The sequence below is a fragment of the Chenopodium album genome, chromosome 15 (assembly GCF_948465745.1).
Source record: "Chenopodium album chromosome 15, dcCheAlbu1.1, whole genome shotgun sequence".
NCBI classification, from domain to species: Eukaryota; Viridiplantae; Streptophyta; class Magnoliopsida; order Caryophyllales; family Amaranthaceae; genus Chenopodium; species Chenopodium album.
The window spans coordinates 32,011,424-32,037,650 of NC_137848.1; the positions used below are offsets into that span (position 1 = coordinate 32,011,424).

The window sequence follows — 26,227 nt, forward strand, 5'->3', positions numbered from 1 at the left end:
GGGACCTAGGGTTTCTATGTTAATTGATTTAAGTGAACTTAATTAATCATCACAACATTCGAAATCCTAAACATGCATCTAACATATCATTCATATATATAAGCATAAATATATATCAAAAACATAAGTAAATGATGCATTTGGCAACTAGCATGACCCCTTGAGTTTTCAAGCCTTTAAGGGACTTTTCTTGCAACTTCATGACTTCGTCTTCCAAGAATCTCCGGCTTCAAGACATAACAAAAATAATGCAAATACTAGTATTTACGATGAGGACTGATCTAAATATTAAGGTACAAAAATACTCAACGGTTCCCATACTGTATTTTGATTTACAAAAATACATGACAGAACGCAGTCCGTATTTTCTATCCTTATCGGGCCCCACTGGTTGCAATTTTATAAAACCCGTGAGAGAATATACATTCCATTTATCCATTCACTATATGTGAATGGCCCATGCATTTTACAACGATAAACATGTAACAATGCATAAACACGCGTAAACTAGTAACTAATGTAGGTGGTTAATTCGATTAACGCGCCTAATTAAAACTAGTCAAAGTTGTTTACCAATTATGTGATTAAGTGCAATCAAAAGATGAAGCTCCCACTAAATTCTACATCCAACTTAATTAATCCAATTAATTAAGTCGGTAAACCCAAAATTTTGCCAAAATAAAATTTTGCAAGTGCCACTCAAAACCGAGGCCTTGCCCCCAAAATTTAATTAAAATAATTTAAACATAATTAAAATAATTAAATTTCAAAAAAATGCAAAAAAAAAAAATAAATAAAAATATAGCCCTAAAAACCCAAAGTGCCTAAGATTAAGCCTCTCGGCTTAGTGTGTTAGGCACCAGGGCATGGGTGCCTAGTGAGGGGTCGCACGCACAACCATGGCCCGTGCCAAGGGTCACACCCGTAGGACAAAGCACCGCAAAGTGCGTAATGCTCGCTACAGGGCGTGCTCGCAACAACATGGCCATGAAGGCCACTCGGGCTTGCTGCTGTGCGCGAACCATGCCACATTCCAGTAGCACACCGCACACATACAGCCCACCCAGCCACACCAAGTATTGCACAGCTCACCTAGGCCGTACACGCAGCACGCATGGTGCGCACAGCTTGAGCTACTGCGCCATGCTGCTGCCATGAGCACATCCACGCACATGGCGCATTGCTACGCCAATGCACATCTGCACACCTCGGCAGCCACATGCGGGCTGTTGTGCACACCTCGGCGTGCCTTGGTTTGCGTGCAAGCGCCTCAGGATTAATACCTGTATTTTTGCGTGACTTATATAATTAATTCTAAATTATTTTTAAAATCAATTTAATGAGCAAAAATGAAAATTATAACAAGTCCAACTTAATAAAATCATTCAAGTTCACTAAACCAATTAATTCCAAGAACTATTCTTCAATAAAATTTGGTTCAACTTGATGCAACATAAAATGAAAAAGGACTAAACTCACCATTAATTTAACCAACATAAATTAATTATGAGATGTGACAAATTTAAAAGGGAGTTGGAATTATGAACATAAATATTCAAATAAAGATTCTAACTTTAACTTGTGAATCCTTGAAAAATTACATCTTCAAATATGAAGATTAATTAAAATTCTATCACAACTAAGAAACTTTATGATTCCAATCAACTTTATGAATGATTAAATAAAAAAAGTTCAATAAACATACATGGAATTTAGTAACACAAAGTTCCAATCACTTAAAATAATTAAAGATTGAATCTTTAGTACTAATGAGCCATAAGATACAAACTTTTCACACTTAAAGCAATTTATTTACAATTATGTGAAAATTTAAGCCAACTTTTAAGCACCAATTACTACCAAGTAATTATGCTCAAAAGCGGTCTAAAATTGCAGAAGCATAAAGGAAATAACCAAATGCATAATCACAATTAATATGACATTAAGATTCAAGGTTTAAAAGATTTAAAAAATTTCGTCAAAACGAAAAATCCCTCGAAAAAGGCATTTCTGGGCAGAATTTGGCTTTTTCGCAACCCTTAAAGTTTCAGAATGTTTCCACAAAATCGATTCCACCCAAAATTCACTAGTCTTGAGCGAAAATCTGGGTTCAAGAGCCAAAGTTCTTAATAAAACGTGGTTAAAATTAATAAAAATCGAGCTACTAATCTAATTAGTAACACAACCAAAATTAAATCCATTTTAAAACCTTTAAAATTTTAGTTACAAAAATAAATGAGCAAGGCTACGATACCGCTGTTGGATTTCAGTAAGTCTAACTCACCGCGGAAGAAAACCTGACCCCAAGACCCGCTCACAATTAATATAGCTAAAAGACATAAATAACAAGAAAGAGAGAAAAGACAATCTTACCCTTGTCGCGGGCTTCGCTCACACCCGGAGCTCTTACTTCAAAGCCAAGTCTTGCAAGTGCAGAGACCTCCTACGGTATCCACCCGCAACTTGACCCGATCGGTCTCTTACTTGGAGTTTAGCCGAGTCGGACCAAAACACTACTCAAGTATTATATGAACTTAAAGGTTTTCTCTCAAGTGGAGATGCCTTTTTGAGTTCCTACTCAAGTGACTTTCTCCAATTCCCAAGGTGGGTATTTATAGAGGATGTCATGTGAGAATTCCACTCTCCCATCAATGTAGGAGAGTTGGTAAAATCAATTTTTTCAATATATTTTTAAATAAAAAATAAAAAGAAATCCCAAACAAATAATTAATCAACAAGTGGAATGCATGGAAGGAGAGGGTAGGTTAAGACCACAAGGGGAGGGGACCATTCCTTCCTCCCCAAGCATCCCTTTAGCCGCCCCTTATCATTCCACATGCCCCTATCCCCGCGCTCCACGTGGCACCAGCCTTGGCCACCAAGGCACGTCCAACTGGAGGCCTTGGGCCTTGGCTGGGCCTGCCCATGGCTGCTTTGATGCGGGGAAATATGCTGCCTCAGCCCAGTAAGCTACATGCTACTGGCCGAGGCTCGCTGCTGCTCTATGCTAGCACATGCAGCCAAGCAAGCATGCCACGCTTGCTAGCGGGCTGCTGGTGGGTGCAGTATGCTTGGTGCGCCAGTAGTGCTGGCCTCGCACCTTCTCGCACATGCGCGCATCAAGCCACGCACGCATATGCGGGCTGCTGTTGCTTGTACACGACTGGTGCATGCTAGCCAGGCGCACCTAGCACCATTACCTAGGTGCGGTGCACATGCTAGCACCATTTTCCCCTGGCACTCAGTTTTCTCGGGGGGATTCCGATGCTAAGGGTATTTTGGTAATTGTTGATTAATTAATTTGATTTTATCGTCTCGTCTTTTATTAATTCGACTCGACTTGCGACGCTCGGTCTCGATGCTCCTAGCTCGATATTCGACGTCTAAATATATAATACTCAAACGACTCATTAATTCCTTCCGGATTAATTCGTCGTATCGGATCGTTAGTTGCTTGGGTGTGACCCGAAGGGTTCTGTCAAGATTAAGCTGTAATATTAATTATGGATTAATATTACTGATCGGAAGTGCCCTCCAACTAGTCATTTCGATCACTTGACCTCACTGAATAATTAGCTTTCTAATAATTACGAACCCTCTATTGGAATAATACACTTGTTCGAAGGACACCATTCCTATCAGCTATAAGTGTAACATCCAGGCTAAGACTTCTTAACGTGAACTCTCCATTCTCAAACTGAAAGCACTACTAGAATTTTGATATTTAACAACAATTCAATAATGACGAAAACATAATCTCGTCGTTAAAAGCACTATTTTTCTAGTTTGTAACATGAATATAAAATGTTTCTCGTAAATTGTCTGTCAAGTGTTAAGACAATATTTTATGCCTGTCGTTATAAAAAATAAAATAAAATAAAATAATATAGCATAGTTCTGTCGTTAATAGGAGTAAACATATACGCGGGATAAAAATTTCACCTAGTGCTAAAAGAAATTACTCTTCCCACTAGCCTTAATTATTCTGCACGCTAAAACCCACAATTTTTTTCTACGCTCAAATCAATAATTCTCCAATTTCTCAATCCGTGGTTCGTAATTCCTGCAGTTAGGGCTCAAAATTTCTCCAAATCAGCGAATTCGTAAGGAATATTTCAGAATTCTAGTATGTTAATTTCTTCTTTCAAATTAATAATTCTAATTTAGAGTTATGAATAAATTGTTGATAATCTAAATTTTTTTCTTTGGTTCATTATTAATTATAGTTATATGTATAATCCGAATTACTGATTTCATTGAATTACTTTTGTTTTGTTTTTCAATTAGTTTCGATTTTCCGTTTAATTGTCTTAATATTGTATAATTAAATCTCAATCTGATGTAATTCGGGTGTTTTAATGGATTCATCTTGTTTAGCTATTTGATCTTATATATTCTCTTTGAGAATGAGATGGTTCACCTCTTTATACAAAATCTGCCTCATAAGTACGAGCAGCATTTGAAGTTTCTGCCTTTGAACACTTTCTAAGTAGTGTACGATATTGTGATCAACATTGAGGATGAGTTGATAAAGAATGCAGGTAGCAATAATAACAATAACACTTGGAAAAACAAGAAGAACGACAGTCCTTCTTCTTCGTCTTCGTCTTCCAAGCCCAACAATGCTACTAATGACATCAACCTCAATGATGTGTTGGCTCTCAATGCTCCTACTCGGAAATTCCAAATTAAAAAGAGGGTTTATACAGCTTTGGGAATGAGCTATGATACTACTTTTGATCGCCTGCACAGTCAAGGATTGATCATGCCTATTGGGCCGTTTCCGAAGCCCAGACCTAAGAATAGAACTGCTAACTATGATCCCAATACTCACTGCAAGTTTCATCAAGGAAAAGGTCATACTATTGAGTAATGTTGGAAGTTAAAAGATGCAATTCAAGATTTGATTGATGCTAATCAGCTTCCTATCCCTCTAGGGAACAAGAAGCTTAATATTCAAACAGGTCCTCTTTTTGATGATTTGGCTATCACAGGAGATGAAGTCTCCTTTGATCCGTCACTACTCATCTAATCTGCGGATGAAACTCTACCAGAAATTGTTTTTGTGTTAAGCAACGAAGAAGTGAATGGAATTTGGGATAGTGATGATGAAGAAGTCTATCTTAAAGACATAGCCTGTCCACCTCTTGGTGCTGTCGATTATGAAGATAGTGGGGATGTTTGGGGGGACCTTAAGGTCAAGGTTCTTACTAGGAATAGAAGGTTACAACAACCTATCCTACCTCCACCTCCACCGCAAGCACAACTGATAGTTGATCCCATTGATCCTTTAAACAAGTGCAAAAGACTAAGGTGGATATGAATGTATGGAAGCTTCTTGCTACCTCCCACGAGCATCGAAAGGCTGCGATGAATGCTCTGGTGAAGATAGGAGTTGATAGTGATATGATTCCTCAAGGGCTAGTTAGTTTTCTTACTACTTAATTACCAATTACCAACAATTTGATTTCCGTTTCTGATAAGGATCTGCCCCCGGAAGGGGATCACTAAAACAAGGCCTTACACCTTACTGTGGTGTGTAGGCAAATGAATGTTCCTATGAGCCTAGTTGATAATGGCTAAGCAATCAATGTATGCCCACTGCGCACTACGAAGAAGTTGGGCATGTAAGATGAAGAATTGATTCCCTCTACTCAGGGGATTCGAGCTTATGATAATACTCGCCGTCAAGCCGTGGGTACTATCACATTGAATATCACTACTGGAGCCATTTAACGTCGCACCAAGTTTCAGGTGGTCGACATTAAGGCTTCTTTCAATCTATTGTTAGGGCGCCCTTGGCTTCACGAGCTAAAGGCGATCACATCATCGCTGCACCAGAAAGTCAAAGCTATAGTGGGAGGAGTTCCAATCACCATTGATGCCTCTATTATGCGTAACAAGGTTATTGACACTCCCATTGTCCATGTCGAGCATGATCAGGAAGATGAGGATCTTTGGGGGTTTTCTCTAGAAGACTTCTCATGATCGAAGAAGAGGAGAAGTGTCATCTCGACTTCAATCCCTATTTGAATGTCAATATCCATGCAATTATGAAGAAGCAAGGCAATTTCCCTGGAATGACCCTTGGACTTAAAAAGAAAATTGCTGAACTTTGGGGCTATCCTGGTGCTCCCAAAAAGGACACCTTTAGCTTGGGATTCAAGCCAACAAAAGAAGACATGAAGTAAGCTGTGATCAAGATGGTTGCTCGCAACACAGCTCGTAATACAAACAAAGAGATGCCTATGAATCCTTATCCCCTCACTCTCAATGGCTAATACATCAAAGAAGGGGAGAACTTCCCGTGCTATGAATTTCCCGAGCCTTTCATCTACAATGGGAAGCATGAGCCAGGGTTCGAGGTGTTCATTGATTGTGATTTTATCGACGAAGGTGATGTGTTCTCAACAGCTAGGGAACCAACTAGTCTAGGCGATGATGATATGAATATTAATCTTCTTTTCGGGCTGGAAAAGAATGAACCTATGGGCATCGACAGTGATAACTATGCGCTCATTGAAGTTGTCGTGTCAAGCAAATACTTCGATCCCTCTTAGTTGATTGTCCTAGCTGATGGTGTTCTGAAGGGTTAGCGCAAAACTGTGAAGATCACTACGCCAAACAGAGAGAAGCTGGAAGTTACCGCTAGCGAAGGCCCTATGTTTGATGAATCTAGATCGTCTGAGTCCGAGTTTAAGTCTGTTGATGAGCCTGTAGGATCTAAGGCCGACCCCCTTTCTGTTATTGAGTCTATTTCTGTAGTTCCTGCTAGTGTCGAGTTTCTTGTCGAGTCTCCCCCATCTATCCCTAATAATTCCGGTGAGGTTGCAGCTGACCTTGCCCTCTTTGATGTAATGTTTGAAGAATTCAATAAGATGAGTACCTTTGCTTACGATGCGAGTCATTCCCCTGACCCTGATCAATATTTCTTTGCTAATGATAAAAATGACAAAGAAATAATAAAAGAAATGGAAGAACATGAAAATAAAACGACAATAATTGAAGATATAGAAACAATTAATGTTTCCAATGATACAACTCTCAAAGAAGTTAAAATTGGATTAACACTAAGTGAAGACGAACACAAAGAGCTAATTAACTTGCTTAGTGAATTTGTTGATGTATTTGCTTTGTCCTACCAAGATATGCCAGGTATTGACATGGATATAGCTCAACATACGATACCATTCATTCCAGGTATGAAGCCTGTCAAACAAAAGCTACAGCGCATGAAGCCGGATTTGGCTCTCAAAATCAAGGAAGAAATTAGAAAACAACTGGCTGCAGGTTTCATCAAAGTGTCAAAGTATCCAGAGTGGATAGCTAATGTGGTTCTAGTTCGAAGAAAGATGGAAGGGTTAGAATGTGTGTTGACTATAGGGATCTCAACAAAGTAAGCCCAAAGGACGGGTTCCCTCTACCTCACATTGACATTCTAGTCGACAACAAAGCAAACCATGCACTCCTCTCTTTCATGGACGGCTACGCTGGATATAATTAAGTATTGATGGGTGAGGAAGACATGGAGAAAACCACGTTTATTACACAGTGGGGAACATATTGCTACACGGTAATGCCATTCGGGTTGAAAAACGCGGGTGCCACCTACCAAAGAGTAGGAACAACATTGTTACATGACATGATGCAAAAAGAAGTGGAGGTCTATGTTGATGATATGATCGTCAAGTCAAAAGATCGACCAGGCCACTTCATTGCACTCCGCAAGTTCTTTGAACGACTCCGCAAATACAATATGAGATTAAATCCAGCAAAGTGTGCATTCGGAGTTACATCAGGCAAACTCCTTGGTTATGTGATCAGTTCTCGAGGGACTGAAATAGATTCGAGGTTTTATCGGAAGGTTGCAATATATAAGTAGGTTCATATCCAAACTCACCGCGATATGTGAACCTATATTCAAGAATTTAAAGAAAAATGTTCCAGTTACATAGGATGATGATTGCCAAAAAGCTTTCGACAGGATCAAAGAGTACTTGGGAAATCCACCTGTGCTAGCACTAGCAATACCTGACTTTCCTCTTCGACTCTACCTTACGCTCATAAGAGAAACGATGGGAGCAATGTTAACACAAGACATCGAAAGCAAAGAAAATGCTATCTAGTATTTGAGCAAGAAGCTTCAAGGTTACGAGACTCGATACACGCCACTTGAAAAGTTGTGTCTTGCACTCGTGTGGGCCGCACAAAAATTAAGGCATTGCATGCTTACTCATACGGTGCATGTTGTATCAAAGATGGATCCTCTCAAGTACTTGTTTTGAGAAGGCATCACTGAATGGCAGATTATAAAGGTGGGTTGTCAACCTGGCTCAGTTTGACTTGAAATTCGTATTGCAAAAGGCTATCAAAGGTTCTACAGCTTCTGACTTCTTAGCAGATTTCCCACTGGAAGAAGTTGAGAAAGAAGAAGAAGAATATGATTTCCCTGACGATGATCTACTCATGATCGAAGATGATAGCTGGACACTCTATTTTGACGGAGCTTCAAACCAAAAGGGTTGTGGTATATGAATCTTGTTCGTATCACCCAACGAAGAGCAAATTCCAATTTCCATAAGCTCGATTTTGATGTCACTAACAATGCTGCAGAATATGAAGCGTGCATCCTTGGATTAGAAATAGCTGTGGCTTTGGGTATTAAGAAGCTTAGAATCTATGGAGACTCATCACTCATCATCAACCAGATCTCCAAGAGATGGAAAGTGAGAAGTGAAAGTCTCGCTACTGTTGGGAATATTTCATGCATCCCACACTTGAGCCCCACTGTGATCATACACTTAAGCATGGTGGCGTCCAAAGGGAAGGAATCTAGAGCAAAAGAGTTGCCAACAAGTTTTAAGAACTTGTAAACCGTTCACAGGGTGAAGGTTACACCCCTTCACGATCCATGAGTTTGCTAACTCCATAGTGGTCTGGAACCAAGACTGGATATTAGGGAATGAAGGTACAAATCCAACCTAAAAGAGATTGAACCTGCCCTAAATAGGCCTCTACTTTGGTGACCCTAAACCTGTTTAATCTATGTCGGTTGAATATTAATGCACAAACAAATCTATTATTGGCGATCACTTGAATTAAAATCATATTAGCCTAAATAAAATTATTAATTATCTTATTAAGCGTGATTTCATGTACAAATTTCCTTTAAACTTTCAAGAGAGGGCGTGATCAAGCAATAACAATAATAATATCAAGCAACATAATAACAACAACAAATCATCATCACCATAAAAAATCTCAATAAAGCATAATAATATTATTAGCAAGATCCTAGGCATGATACTAACAAGATTAATAACAAACCCTAGCATGTCACTAAATAATAAAGATCAAAGCTTTAGCCTAATAATGATACTAGAAATCATAGAAACATCCTAACATGATACATGGAATTAAAATAATATTATAAATTGATTTCTATATTAAAAGAATAAGTTTACAAATTACTCACTTTAATGACTCGTACCTCTTTCTAAATATGTTTTCTACAAAATAAAACAATAAAATTACTTACTTTGTTGCCTTGTATCTCTTTCTATCAAAAAAATACACACGTTAGTAATTTCAATGAAAATATTAAATCAAACAATTAATTTAAATAATTGAAATAGAGATTTAGGACCAAACCCTCAGAATTATCAACCTTTCACGTCTAGGGCGAAGGGAACTTCGAGCTGGGCTATGTGTGTCTAATACTCGTGAATGCGGTATTGTATTTTGAAAAGGCTAGGCTTAGAAATCAAGAGAGAGAAGGAAAGAATAAGCTTTAGCTTTAAGAGAGAAAGAATTAGATAATTGTTGATGATTATTAGTGATTAAAACGAGGAAATACGACCCTATTTATAGAGAAAAACATTCGGAAACGTTTAGAAAAGAGTTAGAATTCTAATCGGAATAAAATTACTTTTGACGCGGCAAGATAAGGACTATCGCAGCGCGATAGAATTATCCCGTCGCGATAAAAACAATTTTTTGCGGATTTTGTTTTTATTATAACTTTTGATCCAGATATCAAAATAAGTCATATAATATGTCGTTGGAAATATCATGAAGTCTACTTTCCAACCCAATTGAATTCAGATTAAAATCATTTATAGTAAAAAAATATGGCTGGAATAGTGGAAGGGTGTTAGTGTTGGATAAAGTTTCGCATTTCTTTCATATCTTTTTCGTTATAGCTCGGAATTAATATTAAAATATATCATTGGAAAGATAATTTCAAGATCTAACCAACCATATAAAATTTGGATAAAAATTATGAGGCAAAAAAAAATATCTGAACATATTCCGTTTCGCAAAGAGCAAGGACTCTCAAAAAGAGGAGTTTTATTCAATTTCAAATTCTTTAATATTATCTTTTCAAAAAAGAATAATTAAAATCTCTTAGAAACTTATAGAATCTTCTAATTAATACTAATTAGTTTAGGAATGGGATTAAAGCCTTTGGACCCTACACATGATCATTGGGTCGTAGCTAAAATTCGATTTGGCCTCAGTTTTGTATTTTGGCCATAACTTGCTCATTATTCATCGGAATTGGGCTTATAATATATATCTTTGGAAAGGTCTTTTCAACGCACATCTAACTACACCATTATACTACCCATATTATGGACCAAACTAAATTGGACTGGATGTTTTTCATAAATAGGGTACGAAAAGAAAGATTTTCAAAAACAGAAAGATGTATTTTTATTAAAAATAGAGAGATTCACGAGACTCTTTCACAGTTCACCTCGTTCGATAATCAATGACGTGAAAGGTATTCATCACTGGGTTTGGTTTTGGGGAGACACAATCAGGTGTCTACAACTATGTATCAAGCTCATTTGGAACCTCTCATGGAGCAACTAGATGAAGTTGAATACACATACTTGCCTAGAGAAGAGAATCAGTTTGCCGATGCACTAGGTAAGTTGGCATAAATGCTGCGAATTCCAAGAGACACAATTAGAATGCGTTTGACCATAGAGAGAAGATATGAGTCTGCTTATGTTCACGCACTTGATGATGAACAAGATTCATAAGAAGAAGACGAAGACGAAGAGCCATGGTACACAGACATCCTTCACTATGTAACGAAGGAAGAATACCCTCCTAACACTGATAAAAGGGCACGCCGTGCTTTAAGGCTTCTGGCCTCACATGATATGCTCATCAGGGGAGAACTCCACAAAAGGACCACTCAAGGGAGAAACCTTTTGTGCATAGCTAAGAAAGAGATACATGACCATAGAAAATCTTCAGGCCGGAATATGTGGAATGCATATGAATGCTAAGATGTTAGACCAAAAGATTCAACTAGAAGGTTATTATTGGATTACCATGGAGAGAGATTGCCATGAATATGTCAAGAAATGAATGAAGTGTCAGGTCTACGCAAATTTACAGCACGTTCCACCTTTGCTTCTCTACACATACACTTCTCCGTGGCCTTTCTCTACTTCGGGAATTGACATCATTTGGAAGATAACACCACTAGGACAAGGGGAAATGAGTTTATTCTTTTAGCAATTGAATACTTCACCTAAAGGGTCGAAGCTGCTTCCTATGCTAAGCTCACGGCAAAACTTGTAGCTCAATTCATCGAGAAAAACATCATATGTCGCTATGGTGTGCCTCATGAAATGATCAGTTATAATGGGATGCATTTCCAAGTCGAGTGCACAAAACTATTACAGAATTATCATATCAAACACCACAGATCATCGTCCTACAGACCACAAACGAATGGTGCGGTTGAATCGACGAATAAGAATGTGAAAACTATCATTGAAAAGATGACGGAAAATTATAAAGATTGGCCAAGCAAGCTACATTTCTCTCTTTGGGGTTATCGAACTTCTGTTTGTACATCAATGGGGGATACCCCCTTCTCTTTAGTCTATAAAGTTGAAGCCGTAAAACCAATAGAGCTGGAAATCCCTCCTCTATGCATCACGTTGGAAATCCAACTAGATGAAGTCGACTAGATTAGAGCGAGATATGAGGAACTAGTCTTACCTGACGAAAAACGCTTGGCAGCTTTGCATCATGTCCAAACCTACCAACAGCGTATGTCATGACATTTCAATAAAAAAGTCAAGACTAGGAATATCAAAGAAAATGATTTAGTGCTTAAGGAACTCCGTAAAAATGTCTTAGATCCAAGAGGAAAATTTAAACCAAACTAGTCATGTCCATACATTGTCAAGTCCATCTTGTCTGGCGGAGCGGCACAATTAGTAGACATGGATGGCAACAGTTTCCAAAATTTAACCAATTTAGATCAACTCAAGAAATTTTATGCTTAATTGCATGGGTTCAAGACCTGTTAGAGCTACGTTTGGCCTGATTCCTTTTAAGGATATGTAGGTAACCCCTAAAGGGGGCCTGGCCACTTTAAAAATAAAAAGCCGTTCTTCGTCAACAAAACTATAGCATACAACAAAGAAAATTACAAAACATCAGGCATCGCGCCACAACAAAAAACGCTACGCCACGGTAAAATATACCGCGCTGGGGCAGGACACACTGTGGCAGGATTTTGCAGTTTTTGTTAATTGTTTTACGATTATTTCGTTCGATGATTATTACTCTTCCATTACGTCCGAATTCTTGAGTTGGATAAATAATTAAATAAATAAACAAGAAGAAGTCATTATAAGTTTGAATTAAAGTAAAAATAAATATGTTGTTATTAATGAAAGAATTGTCACTACATCTATTGGCATCATACGCCTTACTTAAAATTAAAACTTAAATCATAAAAGCAAATCAATATTGGTCTAATCCTTATTAGCCTTAGGAATTTCTTTCTTCTTTTAAACTAGGTCGGCCTTCACCATTAGTGTGTCCTTTGTAGCTCGAACCGTCACACCCGTAGTAGAGCTTTCACCCCTTTCACCTCTCTCAGGTCTCTTAGGTTTTTTCTCCCTGTACACCATCTTGTCTTTACCCTTTCCTTTTACCCAACTCTTCTTCTTAGGCATGATAGGAGTCTTAAACTCAATTCCTTGTGTTCTCGGACCAAGAGGATCTTTAGGAGGCGCCTTCTTACTTCCAAGTCGTTCCTTCACATCACCATCAAACTTGTGCGATCCAATTCGTTCCCTCCTAATTCGAGGATTTAACCATGATTTGTATGCACTAGACAAGAGTGGAGGAGGTTGATACTCGTAGAAACGGTCCACAAAGGCCTTTCAATCTAGTATGTCTCATACTTATGAACATTATTTTCATGCAATGATACTTCATGAGGACTATCATTATAGCGTGGAACTACTTGTTCGAGTCCATATTGTCGCATCAATCGGGAAGGGCAATAAAAAGTCAATTTCGAGAGAATAGGAACACGATAGTATGGAGTATCGTTCGTCCCGACCATCTTATTAAGCCTCCATTAAGGCACCACCCATCGAATGGAAAAGTCTTTCTTCCCAAAGAACAACTTCAAATCATCATAAGACATATTTCAATAGTAGTTTTTCTTCCTACGAACTAGATCGTTAGGACCATATTTTTCGATATCGTCGGGGGCTTTAAAGAGTTCCAAACGTTCCATCAACCAAATCTGCAAAAAAAAAATCAGTATTGCAACAGGCTTAGCACCGCGACACGGGACACATTGCCGTGTCGCGGCAGAAAATTACGTGGTGCGGCAGCCGTTACCGTGACACGGCGCATACCAAGTGTCACGATGTTAGTGTAGAATTATTTCTTACCTGCAATAGTACTAAAGAGCCCTTCCGAACGGCTTTTCGATCAGATTTGCTTCATCAAGACCACTCAGAGTTTCTCCAAGGCAAGTAGGCATAGGGGATCTTCCAGATTCAACATGCTGAAGCACAAAAGCTAGACTAGCATGTCCTACTCTATCGTTTGCAAATAAAATCTTGCTAAACATGCAAAAAATATAAGCCCTCCTACTATATACATGATATGATTCAGAGACAGGACGATTAAAATATAAATTTGCAAGGTTTTCTAGATCTAAATCGTTACCACACACAATTCTATTCAAATCTGGATCTGCCAGATTTAGATGACGCTCAAAATCCTAGTAATAATATTCACGTAGAGTAGGCATTGCAACGAGAACTCTAGCAGGGAAGCCAAAGATAGCACCAAATTCCTCCGGCAAAGGACATATTTCATCATAATCGAACTTGAAACAATGGGTTTCCGGACTCCAATAATCTAAGGCTGCTCTCAGAAAATCATGTTCAATTGTTACATGCCTCAACGCTAGTAAACCTCTAACATGGAATAATTCCAGCTCTCTTTTCTCTGCATTAGTCAAGGAATACGACCAATCACGCAATGTATTATCAAAATTTTGAGACATTATTATTGAAATATGAAATTCTAGTTATTTTAAGTTTTGTAATTATGCATATCACGAATTAACTGGTTGTAATTTATAGCCAAAAAAGTTCAGAAAAGCAAACAATTATCCAGTTGCACGCGCAAAAGCACCGCTGCTTTATTTGTGCACCGTGACACGGTACACGGTAAGGTGCACCGTGACACGGTACACGGTAAGGTGCACCGTGTCACGGGACAAGAGCACCGTGGCGTGGCAATATCTTCCGTGGCACGGTACTGACCATGTGTCACGTTGGTTACGCGTCATCATTTTTTATTCTTGACCTATTTTTTTCCGAATTTTTCTTTTGTTTTCCTTAACCGTTTATCCTTCAAACTCTTTTTTCGAGGGTTTTATTCCTAATAAAATTCTCCCTTTATTTCTTTTTTATTTTGGAAAAGTTGTAAAACTTGTCCCATTTTTATTTCTTTTTATTTTTGGGAAGTTGAAAAACTTGTCCCATTTTATTTTTTATTTATTTTGGAGAAGTTTAAAACTTGTCCCCTTTTATTCTTTATTTCCTTTTATTTTGGGGAAGTTGTAAAACTTGTCCCATTTTATTTTTTATTTCCTTTTATTTTAGGGAAGTTGTAAAACTTGTCCCATTTTATTTCTTTTGGGGAAGTTGTAAAACTTTTTCCTTTCTTTGTTTTTTTTTTCTTTCGGGAGAAGGTCAGTACCCTCCACTTACGAGAAACTATGGATTTTTTGTTCACGGTGTTAATAAATACACAATCACACACAAACAATCATAGGCACACACTAACATACACATTAATCGAGTAAATAAAGTGTCAAATACAGAAAGTGTGAATAAAATGTACAAAAGTGAGTCATGGTACATAAGTAGTGTCAAGTGTCATCAACCAAGTATATAATAAAACCCTTGGTCAAAAATCTCTAGATCTAGCAGAACTAGGATCAGTGTCGTCATGAGACTGCGAGTAAGGGAATGGCCGACCAAAAAGGCCCTCCATCATCCGAGTACGAGGAGTAGTGTCTCTTGTAGTTCCCCCGACTCCTGCAGAAGACAAAGTCATGGCAGGCCTTGTCAGCTCGTAAACTACGTAACCTGACTCCAAGATGTAGGCATCGTCGGTGGAGGCATCGTCTTGGACACTGGAACTGAAAATAATTCCTGATCCACAGGAGTAATGATCACCCTAAACTTAGGCTGTGAAGGCTGAAATGGCTGGGAAGACGGAGGACGCTGCCACTGGGTCTGAAAGTGCTGGAATGGCTGAGAAGACTGAGCCTGCTGCCACTGAGTCTGAAACTCCTGAAATGGCTGAGAAGATTGAGGCTACTGCCACTAGGTTTGAGAATGCCGACGAATCTCGAGGGATTTTCTATGGCGACTAGGCTCCCCTCGTTCGAGCCTCTATGCCTCGAGCGCAAGCGAGACCTCTGTTGCTTCTATCGTTCCTGAAAGAAACAAAATGAGAAGAAATAAGTGGTGTAAGATAAAACAAAAGGTAAACATGGAAACATCGTTTGAACCACTCCGACAACTCTCACTGCGTCGGAGCTTGTTGATGCAATATTTTAGAGCATCAACCAGCTTTATCATACCCATCATATCCGAGTGTGTGACCTGAAAGCAAGAAATCAGTAACAAGCAATATTAAGAAAAGTGAAAGCTGTGTCAGAAAGCTTACCGGGTCGAACTCATTAGGCACGGACTCCTGTGCCTGTCTAAAACCGTCTAGTACATCAGCAACATGGTCCTCGACCGTACCAATCGGCCTCGGGTAATGGACGGACTAAGACGAGATCTCAATCCTCCCCCTACAACGAGCAGTCGCCTATAACATGATCGAATAATCAGGTTATTCGACGGTTTAAATAGAGACTACCATAAAAAAGAATTCACAAAAATCAAACCTCAAGAAGACGGGGTAGAGGAGCCAAGTAAGGAAGCAGGTCCTTTGAATAATCGTCGTCCGTACGCACAAGCTCTCGCCAAGAAAACTGATAGCGCTCTCTTCCGCTCACTAGCGCCTCCAACGAGCGTGAGTGCAACATCGACGCAGGCGGAGGAAATGGCACTAAAAAGCGGTCAACGCTGTGCTGACGGACTATGTGCTCTCCAAGATACCAGACAAGACGCGATGTATTAAAAAAGACGGTATGATACGTCGAGCGCTCCAAAGCCTCGGGAAGGTCAGTCAAGCCAGCCAAAGGTCGATACTAAATCTCGATTGGGACCTGAAAACGATAAAAAGAATACAGTGAATGCCTAGAAATAATAAAAATGTGAAAGAAATACACTGTAAAGTTGATCCTTACGCCAACATTGGTGGTACCCTAGCGCAGTAACCCTTGCAGACTCGATACTGACTCCACTCAAGACTCGCCCTGGCCATCCCTGCTAGCACCGATAGGAAAATCATGGACCGCTCCCCGACGCCGTCGAGGGGCTAATCTTGGAAAATACTCGTAGAACCATAGCTGCAACAAGAATAATCTCTAAGTACATGAGCCAAACCGGTAAAAGAAAAACATGAAGAAAAAGGATCGTCACCTCTACAACTCTCCAAAGACCATAGACCGCTATAGGAGACTAATCGTTCAGCTGCCAACAACCATGATGCAGAGATGAGAGTAAATCAACATACCCTAGACTAGCCCAATGAAAGGATGCTATCTGAGCGAAACTAGTTAGAGATGGCAGATACCAGAGAAGTGCGCGAGAACTCCTATCTTGAGAAAGAGTCTCGGAAATAAGGATCAAGATGAAGTTCCGTACTCGCTGCTTAGGTGTCATCTCAGCAATATCCAAACTTTGGGAAATAACAGAAGCCGACTATGACCGCCCACTCCGATAACCACCCCCGACACCGGCCGAGTCCTGATATGGTGAACGATAGGACCTAACAAGTCCGCTACCTAACTCACCCCCCAAGTGAGGTCAGGTATCTGCTAAACGGGTCGATCTTTGAAATGCAAGCCGCTGATCATGATGAAATCGAGAGGAGTCACCGTCATCTCCCACCCAAGAGAAGTGGAAAGTGTTGGTAGTATCCCAAAAATACTCTAACAACGCTTGGACGACTATCGAACCACAGGCTCGGGGGCTGCGAAATCCCACAACTGCTGAGTAAAAATCGCCTAAGCTAGTGGTAATGGGATCTCATGTGATGAGCTTGTATAGCAAGGGAATCAAGTCTCCAACTTCTGAACCATGTTGGCGAAGTACACCATCGACTAATCCGACAAGTGGACGATGAGAAACATGGTTCTCACGACAGAAAACTAACTCGTCTGGTGTCCACGAGGGTGGGGTCCACCTACCCCTGCTCATAGAAGGGCGAGGCTCGGGCTCCAAGGTCTCGTCTATATCCTTGGGAACCGAGGGAGTGTCCTCTCTCAAAGCCTGACGCCGGCCACGAGTAGATTTATCTCGATCTCGTTATCTAGGCATGCTATTACATTAAAAAAAAGATAAAAATCTAAATACTTAGCATCATTTCCTAAGTTATTTAGTTATTTATTCAAAACAGCATGACAAGTACCTAAAGTCGCATTTCCCGTTATACGTTAAATGTTTACCTCAGGGATGAAAATTAGCAAATTAATGGAATCATTTCTATTATTTAGTTTCTCCATGACAAACTAATACTACAGTTTTCCTAGCCGCATGATACTATGTTCTCCATGACAATGTAGTATATATGAAAAACAGAGCATGTTTCGAAATTCCACGAAAATAACAGATCTGCACATCATAGCATGTTTTACAAGATCTACAACAATTATATCATTTTTCAAGTGACAAAACACAACAAGAACAACATGAACACCATTCACGCACAAAGTAGTACCAAAAATGGTGATTTACTCATTTCTTCACCAAATCATGCAAACTTGGTCTCAAATTGCTCACAAACCAACATACATACATGAACAAGCAAAATCATAGCAAGAATTTCAGCATAAAAGCTTAAAATAAAAAACCCCCAATTTGATTTTTCAAGGGTTTATATGCAAAAATCATCCATGTATAGCAAAATTCAAGAAGAAAGTTGAAGAAACTTACATGGATCCTTGTAGGAATTCGAAAATGAGGAACTTTGCAAGAAATTTGAGCGAAAACGGTGAAGAAACGAGTGAGGCAAGCTTGAAAAACCGCAGCAGCACGAACTGGAAAACTCGAACAGCAAAAACGAAATTGAACTGAAGAAGAAACCATGATTTTCGAAATTTAAGGGCAACACATAGGTGCCGTGACACGGTACCCCATGCCGCATCACGGTAACAAGTGTCATGTCACGATGCTATTCGTCGAGACGCGGTAAAAGAGCAGGGTAAAAGGGAGCAGAAATCGAAAACTTCAAAGCGCTTGTGATTATTTCAGTAGGAAGAAAACACCGTGCCACGAAAAGGCATGCCGCGTGATAGGAGAGTACGCCGTGTCATTGCAGTATCCCTCGTGACGCGGTAACTGCGTGTGTCCTACAAAGTGGAGAATCTTCAACAAATATTCCAAAGCATCGTTTGACTAAGTTAGAATGACTTTCCGCAGCCTTTTGACAATTATTTTTTCACCGAATATTCGCGGGAAATTCGAACTGGTATTTAAATGGTACCAAAATTACCATTTTACCCCTAGCAAACATCAAAGTCACATTTCAGATATTTTGAGCACCTAATACGGTCAAATATATTCAGCTTGAAGGTCAAATCATCTACAGTCCATGTTCAGGGACAATCGAACCATCTACAGCCCACGTTCAGGGACAATCTAACCATCTACAGCCCTCGTTCGGGGACAATTGAACAATCTACAACCCACGTTCGGGGACAAGTGAACCATCTACGGCCCACGTTCGGGGACAATCGAACCATCATCATATTTAGTGATCGTCTCCCAAAGCGAAGACGATTCACGGCAGAAGGTTCTCGATACACAAAGACTTGCAATCTCATCATTAGACAAGCTTTTCCTCAAGCATGGAAAATTATTGGTCGTTGCCACCTCTAAGGTCAAGAAGTCAGCGACCATATCACAACAATCTTCATTCGGTGGATTTCTTCAAGCATAGAAAGCTATCGAACTCATTTGCCACCGATACATTGGTGTTAGATACTATCGAACATATTTGACACCGATACACTGGTGTCAGATAAGTATTCTATCTTTTCACCCTTTTATCTGTGGAACTAACATTTTTCTGTAGGTATCGACGTACAAAGAGTGATTTAGGATCGCAGAACGTCTTAAATCATTCTCTGTCCTTGTCGACTACTTTGACTTTAATTTTCGAAACAGACGTTTCTACAAACTCAGTCAAAGTGGGGGCTTCTGTAGACACCTAAAAATGTCTCTCCAAAACAAACCCGATGATGAACAACCTTTCATTGCCATTATTGGTCGAGTCGAGTACTTAATCCCGGGAGTGCTTAAAATCCATATTCAATACAACGTAACTCATAAAATAGTTTACGGATCATTCTTCATGTTTAGTCAATCCATAGTCCAATTTATATTTTGGCCCGAACCTTTTTATTCATTTCGTATTATTTATTAATTGAGCCCGATTAATGAATAATAACTTTAAAAAGTCCGGAATTAGGTCAAAAATGAATCTAGACGATTTTTGGGTAGAATTGTGCACCATGACACGGTTCCCTGTGTCGCGCCATGGTCGACAATGCCGTGACACGGTGCCCAGTGCCATTTCACGACACACACACTGTGTCACGGTGCCCAATTAGGGTTATTTCGCGGCTCTTATCTTTTCTAGGGTTTCGTGTGATCCCTTGCTCATTTCCTCTATAAATACCCCCATTATTTCTACAGTTTGGGGCATCAAATAACTCTATATTCTCTCTTCTATGCTCTAGCCTAAATACTACCCTACCCTATTCTCTCACAATACTTCCCTCAAGCACTCCAAGGAGTCCATACTTTACCCGAGGTTCCATCCTTAAACAAAGGCGTTAAAGGTAGAACTGTTTGAGGATTTGGCCCCAAATCAAATTTATCTAACTAAGTTTCAATAATTGTTTTATTAATTTCCTTGAAGTTAATAACACGTATTATTATTTTGTAGTTGCAAGCAAACAAAATCAAAGTAAGGAATCATGTTCCTTTCGTTTTTATTATTTTTCTAACGATTTTCATTATGTATGTCATATATTAATTGTCGGATTATGGTTAAATTGCGTCCAATATTAAAGTTGATTTTATTATATTTTTTATGATCACTATATTGCATGTTTAAAGGGAATAAGTAATTGAAAATCGCGCCTAATAAGATAATTTGGACAACTGGTTTAGTTTCCTTTTTAATCTTGTTATTAAATCAAGTGATCACCAATATTTTAGAATTATAGGTTGCATTAATATTCAACCAATTTATCCTAATAATAGTTAGGAGCAAATTGTTTCTTTGTTTGTATGCCTTTGAGATCGCAGGATTCACTTTTCACTCTAAGAATCGAGTAGAGGCCAACACGGGCGAATGTGACTCCATGACTTGCTTCCTACCATCATCCCCGATCCTCCTTTCGTGGTTCCGAACCATATAGAGTTAGTAATCTCATGGATTATGAATGGGGTGTAACCTTCATGGGTCAATCGTTGTTGCCACTCGTTGTCCCTTATTCATGGTTGCCTTAAATGATCCGTGAACGGTTTACAACTTCCTTAAAAACTTGTTGGCGGCTCCCTACTTTCGTTGTCCCTAATTGTATTGTTGGGTTTCGATGAGTCCGACTAACCGCGGAAGAAAACCTTAGCCAAGACCACACTCACAATAATTATAACCATAAAGCATAATTAACCTTAAACAACAAGATTAAGAGAGAGATTAATACCTTTGGCGCGTGCTTCGCTCACTATAAGATATCTTACTTCGAAAGCTCTAAGCCTCGCTCGAACGAGGACCTCCAACGAATTCCACCCGTAACCCGAGCACCGAAAATGGTCCAATGCTTAGGAGTTAGCTAAGCCCGACCTAAACCCGAGTAATTATATGTGCTCAAAGGTTTTCTCAATGGAGATGCCTTTTTCAACACCTTACTCAAGTGAACAATCCCAAGGTATGGCTTGGCTATTTATAAGGACTGCTTCCTTGTGAATTCCATTCATCTTTCAATGTGGGACTTTTTCACAAAAAGATCCCACACAGAAAGAATGTTGAATTCAATCCTTAGTTAGATAAACCAAGGAATAACAAAGTAATAAGTGTCACATGGTTAGGTTCAGTTGGGCCGCCACCTTTTGGCCCGTGTCCATGTCCCGCCACCCGGGTCCGCGGCCCGTTGCCACATGGCATTGCCAGCGTGGCACGTTGCCACTTGGCACGCCGCCACTTGGTGGCTGCCACGTGTGCTACCACATGGTGCTGCCACGTGTGCTACCACATAACACTTCCACATGGCGCACTTTTATTTGGCGCGCTTCCCTAGCCTTTCGCGTGGTTATGGTTTTTACTTGTTTCTTGAGGCATTTTCCCGTCTCGCCAATTCTTAAATTTTTGGCTTGACTTTTAAGATTTGGTTTCGCTGCTCTAAGCTCGGAATCCGATGTCTTTGTTCACAATACTCGGGCGACTCATTAATTTCTTTCGATTAATTCATCGCATCGGTTCGTTAGTTTCTTGGCTGTGACCCGAAGGGTTCAGTCAAGATTAAGCTGTAATATTAATTAGACATTAATATAACTGATCAGAAGGGGCCTCCACCCAGGCATTCCGATCACTTGACCTCATTGAATAATTAGCTTTCTAATAATTCCGAACCCTCTATCGGAATAATACACTTGTTCGAAGGACACCATTCCTTTCACGTATTATGTCAATTTCCCACTTCCTATGAGTGCCAAGCATATTCACACATGCTTAATGTTGGCGCACTTCAAGCGACGCCCACACTTAGGACATGCGTTATTTAGGTCGGTATAATCCACGCACATTCTCCATGTTCCATTTGACTTTTTCATAAGGACTACATTTTCTACCCAATCAGGGTAGTAACACTGTCGAACAAAACCAACGTCCAACAGCTTTTTTACTTCTGCTACGGCCACCTAATTCCTCTCTTCTCCATGATTTCTCTTCTATTACCGGATAGGCTTGATTGTTAGGTTCACGGCGAACTTATGAAGACCAAATTTGGGCTAATGCCCGGCATTTCATGGACTTCAAACGCAAAGACATCTTTAAATTCTCTCAACAATTTTACTAAGTCATCTCTATGAAAACACACAGCTGTGATGCCTACATTGACCGTCCGATCAGGTTAATCGGGGTCGAGCACTATGTCTCTGTAAGGAATATTTCAAACACCCAACTTTGAGCCCCACTGTGATCATGCACTTAAGCATGGTGGCGTCTAAAAGGAAGGAAGCTTGATGAGTGACATTTATGTTACTCATAGGGAGTAGTTTTAGAGTCATTTTCATGTTTATTTTCTCTTATTTTTCCCTTTTATTCTCTTTTTTTCTCATTAATAAATTTTCTAGTTTATGTCGTTATTTTGACATGTTTTAGCTTAGTTTCTTTATTATATTACTTTTAGTTTATTTTCGTATTTTATTTGCTTTGGATTTATTTTATTTCGTTCTTTTTATTTGTTACTTTCGTAGTTTTAATTAGCCTTATGTTTATTTCGTCATTTTATTTGATTTTATTTACTTATATAATTTTATTTAATTTTTATCATTTTAGTGTTATTTCTCTTATTTTCTATTTTACATTATATATTGCTATTTTATTTTTCTATTTTATTTGTCTCGATTTCACCCTCGAGTTTTTTTGTGTGTAGGTTCGAGTTCGAGGCCCAAGCTGAATTCCCAAGCCATACTCACACACCAACGCTACTACAAACCTCCTATCCTTCAGCCCACCTTTTTCTTAACCTCCAACCACAACACCACCAACCGCAAGCAACCAGCATTCAATTGGCTCTGCCATAGCAAATTACGGCCACCACTCTTCATCAATTCCCAAACCGAGCTCCACTTTTTGATCAGATTTCAACGCATGCGCGTAGCCCTTTGAGAAGACGCACAGTTAAAGTCTATAAACAGATTGTAGGCAGTAGCAGTTGCGCGACCTTTGTGCAATGTCTTCGCGGGCGCGCAATTCTAGGTTCAATCACGAGCTTTTCACGTGGTTGTTAATGAAGATTGAATGGTGGTGATTTATTTATGTTGATTACTGATGATAATCTAACGGTGGTGATGATGATGCGATGTTGAGGTTTGGTGTTGGTGTGGAATCAAGAGCAGCCAAAGAAAGTCGAATAGGAAGATGAGGAATTTGGATTTAATTTTATTTCATTTTAATCAAGAGCAGCCAAAGGAAGTGGATGCTATACCTAAACCATTTCTCTTAGTGTTTTATTTCTTGTTTTAGCATTTTTAGACTATAGTTTACTTATTTCCTATTCCGGACTAGCTTAGTTGTTGATAACATTTGGTGGTGTTTAATCGTTCCCTGTGGTTCGACCTCTATGCTTGCCTTATACTCGTATTAGGTTTGTTTAGGTAGTATATATTGTATTTGATCTAGGGATAGACATTTGATAACGTGTTTGTGCCCTTGTCAAAGCTAGAGCAAAAGAGTCGCCAAGAAGTTTGTTGAACTTGTAAACTGTTCGTAGGTGTGAAGGTTACACCTCATTCACAATCACAGAGATTGCTAACTCCATAGTGGTCAGGAACCATGACTGGATATTCGCAGATGATGGTACGAATCCAACCTAAAAGAGATTGAACCCTTCATAAATAGGCCTCTACTTTATTCCTCTCATATTCATGTGCGCTTTCCGATTAACATATAATCATTAAGTTAGCCCTAAAACTGTTTAATCTTTATTGGTTGATTATTAATGCACAAATAAATATATTACTGGCGATCACTTGAATTAAAATCATATTAGCCTAAAATCAAATTATTAATTATCTTATTGAGCGTGATTTCAAGTACAAATTCCCTTTAAACCTGCAGAAGAGGGCGTGATCATGCAATAACAATAATATCAAGCAACATAATAATAACACAACAATCATCATCATCGTAATCTCATCAAAGCATAATATTATTAGCAAGATCCTAGGCATGATATTAACATGATTAATAACAAATCCTAGCATGTCACTACAGAGATTAAAGCTTTAACCCAAACATGGTACTAAGGTGATATTAAAGATAGAAGACACCCTAAACATGATACTAGGAAGCATTAAAGACATCCTAACATGATACTAGGAATTAATATAATAATCTAAACATGCTTTCTAAAAGAATAGAGAAATTTAATTACTCACTTTGTTGCCTCGTACCTCTTTATGTTAAAAGAATACACACATTAGTAAATTTTAATAAAATATTAAATCATACAATTAATTTAAATAATTGAAATAGGGATTTGAGACCAAACCCTCAGAACTACCAACCTTTCACATCGAGGGAGAAGGCAACTTCAAGCTTGGCTATGTGTGTCAAAGTCTCGTGATGGACATATGGTGTATTTTGAAAAGGCTAGACTTAGAAATCAAGAGAGATAGAAAGAATAAGCTTTAGCTTAGAGAGAGAAGAGAGAGATGATGATTGTGGGTGAATTAAAAACGGGGAAAATTGAGCCTATTTATAAAGAAAAACGACCGAAAACGATAAGAAAAGAGTAAGAATTTTACTTGGAGTAAAACTGGATCCATCGCGACGCGACAGAGTCATCGCGACGCGATGGCTCTATCGCACAGGGATAAGCCTATAGCGGCGCGATAGAAGCTGTACGATAAATTTTGTACGAAGTCCTTCTTCCAATTGAATTGGGTTAAGTAGAGTCCATACTTATCTTTTATTAATTCAGATTTAATCCTTTTTAAAATACTTATTTTTATTCCAAATAGAATTCTTAATCTTTTCAAAATTAATAATAATTATAATTATCAATCCTAATCCCTTTAGAACTTAAAATAACCTTCTAGATAGTTCTAGAAGACTAAGACAAATCCTAATGATTTTAGGAATGCAATTATAATTAATGCACCCTCCGCATGATCATTGGGCCTACATATAAATCCCGGTTTAGGCCCAATTTAGTATTTTGGCCATAACTTCCTCGTTATAACTCGGAATCGGGCATATAATATATCGTAGGAAAGCTCTTATCAAGCCCCATCCAACTACACAATTATTGGACCCATATTATGGACCAAACTAAACTAGATTGGACCTTTTTCATAAATAGGATACGAAATGAATAATTTTTGTAATACGAAATGAACTATTTTTATTAAAACATATTAGAAAACAGAGGAATTCACGAGACTCTTCCATATTTCACCTCGCTCGACATTCAATGATGTGAAAAGTACTCATCAATGGGTTTGTTTTTGTGGAGACATAATTAGGTGTCTATAGTCTCTATAATCGCCAGCTGGCTGTGGCCTCAACTCTTCTGGTCGGCCGACGGTCATTAACTGATATGCATGCTCTCTTTTGATCGACATCCGTTTTTAGTCGACCTGGTATGCTTGGAGTGACCCTTCATCTGAGTTTAGCTCGGACGATTTTCCTTGTCCGCAAGCAGTTGGCTTCACGGCCAGCTGATTACATTCCTTTGCCATCTTTTAATTACCATGAATGGACCCAATCTTTCCATTCGTCCGCTTAAACTTCATCATTATCATCATATGGGGAACGATTCACTAGTAAAATAAACGTAATGGCAAGCGGTTCAAACCCCCTAATGGCAAGCGGTTTTGAATTGCATGGGCTTAGGGGGCTTGCCATTTGCCATTTAAATGGCAAGCGGTTCAGAACCGCTTAGCATTACTAGAGAAAGGGCAGCGGTTTTGGCGCCAAACCGCTGCCCATTATGGGTATAAAAATTAAAAAA

General features: G+C 39.0%; 1 protein-coding gene across 1 annotated transcript in view; it reads left to right on the forward strand.

The window, feature by feature from the left end:
• LOC145581059 (uncharacterized) overlaps positions 1-26,227 on the forward strand; it is a 68,900-nt gene that overhangs the window by 24,727 nt on the left and 17,946 nt on the right. Inside the window, exons 6-7 of the mRNA XM_081638129.1 lie at positions 6,597-6,822; positions 7,147-7,200. Coding sequence (XP_081494255.1) covers positions 6,597-6,822; positions 7,147-7,200 — 280 coding nt within the window. The remainder of the gene's footprint in view (positions 1-6,596; positions 6,823-7,146; positions 7,201-26,227) is intronic.